The 5,866-nt window shown below is 47.8% G+C and overlaps 3 protein-coding genes across 3 annotated transcripts; 1 reads left to right on the top strand and 2 right to left on the bottom strand.

Annotated features, from left to right (window-relative positions):
- Positions 1 to 533: 533 nt before the first annotated feature.
- On the top strand, positions 534 to 2,104 carry PPTG_24472 (hypothetical protein; the record flags this gene model as incomplete). The annotated part of the gene is made up of 2 exons (XM_008917327.1): positions 534 to 1,289; positions 1,370 to 2,104. 2 exons carry the CDS (start codon positions 534 to 536, stop codon positions 2,102 to 2,104), a joined length of 1,491 nt encoding a protein of 496 aa, XP_008915575.1.
- A 2,297-nt stretch (positions 2,105 to 4,401) lies between these two features.
- PPTG_24471 (hypothetical protein) lies at positions 4,402 to 5,369 on the bottom strand (the record flags this gene model as incomplete). Its single annotated transcript, XM_008917326.1, has 3 exons — positions 4,402 to 4,478; positions 4,813 to 4,915; positions 5,331 to 5,369. 3 exons carry the CDS (start codon positions 5,367 to 5,369, stop codon positions 4,402 to 4,404), a joined length of 219 nt encoding a protein of 72 aa, XP_008915574.1.
- A 51-nt stretch (positions 5,370 to 5,420) lies between these two features.
- On the bottom strand, positions 5,421 to 5,835 carry PPTG_24470 (hypothetical protein; the record flags this gene model as incomplete). The annotated part of the gene is made up of 2 exons (XM_008917325.1): positions 5,421 to 5,589; positions 5,705 to 5,835. 2 exons carry the CDS (start codon positions 5,833 to 5,835, stop codon positions 5,421 to 5,423), a joined length of 300 nt encoding a protein of 99 aa, XP_008915573.1.
- Positions 5,836 to 5,866: the final 31 nt, after the last annotated feature.

Here is a 5,866-nt window from a genome sequence, read left to right as displayed (position 1 = left end):
CAGTGTTTAAAAATGGTTCCCCCCCCCCTCCCCAGTCAAAATCAGCGGCCCACAAAGCAGCACCGGGAGCCGAAAACAGCGTTGCCCTACTGGAACGAGTACCGCACCGTGATGCCTCGCCGCCACCGCGACGATAGCGAAGAAGATGTTGCAAGCCTCTCGTCAAGCTCTAGCGACAGGGAAGTCCGCAACAATGCAGCCCCGACGAACTCACGCAGCAAGAAGAAGAAGAAGAGAGTGAGAAGGCGTTCTTCCGTCCGCGAACGCGGCAAGAAATCCAAACGAAGAAAGCCCTCTCCTCGTCGCTTCTCCTCGCGTCACCACAGCTCTAGTAGCCGGCGAAGTTTTCAATTGGACGGCAAATTGCTGATGTCGGTGCTTACCGTGGAACCAAGGCTCATACGGCATTATCTGCATCACTTAAAAGGTTTCTTCAAGTTGCTCAAACCGGTAGCTGCCCTATCGTGGTCCGTGACGTGGAGACAGACCGTCAATCAGAGAGAACACAGACCGAAACAGCACACCAGTCAGAAATGGGGACCCAGTCTAGTACTGGATCAATACCTGAGGCGACACAAGTGGCTGGTACAGCGGAGGAAAGCGTCGAGGGTCTCGCTGTCCCACCCGCAACTGAGCAAAACGAAAGGGATAATTTGGAACGAGACACTGTACCTGACGACACACACTTCGAGGTTGCACAGGGCGTTAGAGAACCCAACGAGCAGCCAGTGTCGAGTTCAGTGGTTTTATCGAAGCCTGTGGTTCTGTCTGGAAGTGTGCTAAATTCTGAAAATGTGACACAGTCTCAGTCTGGATACGAGTGCGAATCTTCTAGCGACGACAATTCGGTGAACGCGGAGAAGGAGCGACCGATCCGACCTAAGTGGATGGTCTCCAAGTGTACTAAGAAGGTGGGACGAGTGAAAGTTACGGTTGCTTCTCGCAAGACGGCTCTAAATACCAGTTTGAAACAAACTTCACTGATGGTGCAAGCTGTAGGTTTGGGTTTGGAGCCATCCGTCGGTTTCTTAGTGGAGGCCGTTCAAAGTGGCGTCACCTACAAACATGCAGTCGCGCTTCGTGCACTGACGATTCTTCAACAAAACAGAAAAGCGAAGACCACCGTGTTCGAGCGTCGTAACAAGCCCGAGACAAACCCCTATACGTTAAGGACGGTGCTGCCTCTACGGAGAATCGAAACCGGCGAAGCACAAGTCGCTCAGTTCCAAAACCGATGGTACAGCGACCTTGAAACCAGAATGCCACAGACAGGAGAACTGTGCAGACAGGTGGGGTCGTGTATAACGTGAGCATGCTGAAGGCAATGAGATCTTGGCACACGGCCATATCTCGGTTTATCGGTATTGAGAGTGCATTGAAATGGGTGGAGAAGTATGACGATACTGCGTGGACTACCGACGACTCAATTTGGACCGAAGGGGTGGCAAACAAAGCGACCCTCCTCGATTTCCTGAAACAGGTCGATGTTCTCGGGGATACCTACGATGCTACAGGGTTTTGCGGACAAACCCCACTTGAAAGCTCGAGCATGGACCTCGGTATGAAAGCAATTATACAGCGACACAGCGAAGAAGCCACGATGTTCACAGTCCCCTCAGAGATCCTTCGTTACCCGCGATATGATACCAAGGCAATTCAAGATCACCCTGTTTGGAGCAAGCTTAAAATGGCGGCGGCGAGTATGGATTTATCGAGAGACTCAAGCGTCAATTTGTTTTTCTTTGGAGTTATCCATTACGACTGGAATCATTGGTGCGCTGTTGGTGTAAACTTCAAGACGAGTGAAGTTGTTATCTACGATCCACAAAACACTGGCGATAGATTCGACGCAATTAAAGGTTTTCTCAAGACGCAGGTGCTTCCACTTTTGCCGGCTCCGGAATCGCCGAAGCGATTTCGGTTTACACGAATTGACCTGGCGCCCCAACTCGACGACTACAATTGTGGAGTGTTTGTGCTCCTTTTCATCGAGCTTCAGTTGTATGGAGTGCAAGTGACTGGCTTGGATAGTGAAAGTCGTAGCAGAGAGGCGATGGAGTTTTTCCGCTACCGATACCTGAGTCTTATCTTAGCGTCAATGTGAGATTTTTTTACGTTAAAAAAAGTTTGAGCAATATCTACTTAACGTTGAAGGTACTGCGTATGAACATTGGAGAGTATTAATAATACCATGTATATGTTATATATGGTAACCAGAGAGCGATGCTGCTCGAGTGTTATTTAAAAATTCGAAGTATTGCAACAATCTGTCACTACTCACTGACAAACACTCCTGTTTTGCCGCTGCGCTCTTGTGCGAAATACGCACGTACTTTGTTCGCTGACGTATCCGACTATCCAGCCATACGGAGCTGTCACCTGAGCGTACAGCACATAATATGTCCAGGACGGTGCATTGGCTGCACAGTCCAACTTCGAGACGGTGCACGTAGCCTCTGTCCTTATACCTGGTATGCAGATAGACAGGGATTAAAAATTATGCACCGGAAGACGATCATGGTACCTGCCTTAGTTGCTGCATACCATATTGCCATGAACGGCGTTGATCGAGTGGACCAGCGCCGTTCAACCAACCCTACTTGACGGAAGGAAAAGCGTCTATCGATGATTCTATTTACGGGGGCCTGGATCTATCTATCATAAACGCGTTTGCTTTGAGTAACTCGAGACGAAACCTGACGCGTCTCGGAGTCCACGCGTATTTAAACGGAAAGTGTGTGGGTCACTGACTTTGGCTCTGAGTACTGTGAGGAATCATAGAGTTGAACCCGCAAAAAGAAGACGTCCGGATTCCTTAACGGAAAGCGTCGCTGCCGGTAGTGAAATGCACATTCTCACTCCACATAGCCGCGAAAACACAAGTGGTTATTTATGCAGTATCCAGGACATTAAGTTGTCCAAGTCTCGTTTTAGTTGCACCAAGTGTCTTGTCGGATATCACATGGAATGCTTTGCTGTGACACACTATCGGAATGAGTTCAAAAACTCTACACCTAGAGCTGCGAAACCACTGCAGGCTTTACGCGACGCTGATAACGGAAATGCTCCCTCAAAGGCTCGTCGGCTCATTGGCAGATCGACAACTTCATTAGAGATGTTAAAGCAGCCAATCTAAACTAGGCAAGGCATTTACGCTATTTACCGTATCTCCATATATAAACTGCATTTCTTCGATTCCTATTTCTAAACCTCATGCCTCTGTGTGCACATCTACCCATCTCCCAAGCTAGGAAGTCAAGTTGTGGTGATTCTAAATAACGTCACTAAGTGAAGCATATTGTAGTTTTTTTTTTTTTGCTCTCCCTACGTTCACCGATATTCTGCGTAGAGAGCGGGCGTAGCCTTGTCGGTTACGCTGAAAGCCGCTCCGGTTCGCATCAGTATTTAGATATTTCTTATCTATAATGGGTTACAACACAAGTAAAATGCATTGGAAATTTCGCTTTCATCCACAAAGTAAGCATCTGAATAAAATGCCCTTATGCCGTACTTTAGCCTTGATACAAAAAATTGTTTTATTTGTCATTATCAATACCTGACATTATGCTGTCAAATACTTAGGAAAAGTGTGTATATCACTCGTATGATAGCTGCTTCTGGTCAACTTTGCCATTCCGAATCACTGGAAAGCTTGTTAAATTCTTGTCAGGGGGGTGTCGTACGCGCGAGAGATAAGTTCTGCTCAAATCAGTGCACGACTAGCACGCCACAACTGTGCCCATCTTGTTGACACCAACCGTAAAACGTTCTAGTTTCCATCTTCAGTTCCGGATTCATCATTTCCATGTAAACTTGAGCGCTTATGCTCTCCAATTCATCGAGAAAAGACTCTCTATGGAACGGGTCGTATTTCCAAATGCTTCGGCGCTCCATGTCGAAAATGATGTCACACCAGTGAGGGAAGCTCACGTCAATGTAGGTGGGGCAACATACTATGCGGTTTGTGTGAACCTTCGTGAAGACATGGCCTTTGGTGCCGAGGTATTTGTTCCTTATTTCCTCGTCCGCCAATTGCGTATATATCGAATACACGACATCAACTACCGTTGCCTGTCGCCAATGTTGCATCATTGCCTCAGTAGCAACACGGAGAGAGGCCACGTGGACGCACGAATCATTCAGCCACTGCTCTCCTGCGCACCCTGTTAGCTCCGTAAACGTAATGCCGTGACAAACTGCATTAAAAACACCATCAACATCCATGGAACGGATCTTGTTGACTATCTGTCGACGGCGTTTTTTTTTTTCGTGATCGCAGGCCAAGGCAACTCTCTCCGCAAACTTTATAAGCTTCCTCGCTTTTGAGATTTGTGTGTACACATCGTGCCAAGTTTTCGTTCTCTCGATGTCGACAAGGGAGAACGTCCCTACGCTCAATATCTAGATAACGATTTTGTCGGAAGCAACCATCGTATCATTGATAAGCTTCTCGCGGATCTTCACGTTCTTGGCTGCATCTATACATTTCAGCACAAACTGTCCTATTGAAGACGTTAGTATGCAGAAAATAGTTGTAATGGTAGGAATAAATATAGATCACCAATATTGGTGCTACTGTCACCAATAATCACCAACAAGGATATATGGATTTTAAGTACATATTTGGGAGCACGAAGCAGACGTTTGTTTCTACAGCTCGCATAGGGTCGCCTTTCATCACGAATACTTTTGGTTGCTTGTACACAGCTCCATCGAACATACGACGAAATCCATCCAGCGCATCTCCAACCACTTCAACCGATAGAGAATTTGTCAACGTGGTTTTGTCAAATCTTTCCAGTGTAACATCACCAACATTCACGACGGTGTCCACAAACACCAGTGTGTCATCAATCTCTTTTTTCTCTTGGCCTTTTTGAAGCTTTTCTTTTGTTTCGGTCTGCCTGACGGCCGACTAGCTTGATTCAATTTAGGTGCGCTCTTGACTCCATTTTCCATATATTCCTGTTGTCCAAGTTCGTAAACGTTACAGTCCAAATCCAGCTTTTGCTTAGCCAAATGTGTTGACATTTTTTTCGACTGCGTGCTCCTTTGCAACCCCTTGTCTTTCTGCTTACCTCTCACCGCCTTGCGTACTACATCGTTTGGTTCCACAGAACTGTTGCTTGCACTGTTATGGTGTTGGCCATCGTATCACCACCGCCGTCCGTGTTGGTGATTATATCACCACCCCCACCACCACATTTACTGATGGTGATCGTATCGTTGCTCGTGCTTGGGTTGGTGATCTTGTCACCGATATTACCAACATCACAGATATCACATGTACTGTAATCTTCCTGATCGGCTGGCTTTGATACTGCACATACTGTTGTCTGGATTGGCGGGTCGTCGTCATCGCGGACCATTCGCACTATTTGCTCCAAATAATCACACTAACTCGTAAAGCTTCGTTTGCCCTAGTCTGCAACCCCCTCCGCGATCCGCTGGCAAGCTGCAGAGACAGCCCGGTACTTCTCGTTCTGGGATAAAACACGTTTCCCTTTATCGCGTTTTACATCTTCCACGACGTTGCCGTGAGTGCTTTTAGGTGTGTCATCTCCGCCACTAGTCTCTTCGTCGTCCTCGCTGCAATCATCAACAAGTGGCCACCTTGTTCGGATGGCGTTGAATGGAACTAACCGAGCACCGCCGCTTCGCGGCGGTGGTTTAATGTTTGGTCACAGTAGCAAGTGCTGCCCACCTCCGCTTCGCAAATGCGTCCCTCTCGAGCAGTTGCTCACAGCATGCGCACAGCCGAAGTGCGATGGGGTTCTCGCCGGCGGGGTCCGGCGGTGGCACCACGATGGCTGCGTGGCACCGAGGGCACTCCATTTTGCGAGTTGGAGTAAAATTTAATGTGTGT

The sequence above is a fragment of the Phytophthora parasitica genome, assembly GCF_000247585.1.
Source record: "Phytophthora parasitica INRA-310 unplaced genomic scaffold supercont2.98, whole genome shotgun sequence".
In the NCBI taxonomy this organism is placed as follows: Eukaryota; Oomycota; class Peronosporomycetes; order Peronosporales; family Peronosporaceae; genus Phytophthora; species Phytophthora nicotianae.
The sequence above is the reverse complement of the archived record's forward strand: the minus strand, read 5'-3'. Positions and strand labels throughout refer to the sequence as shown.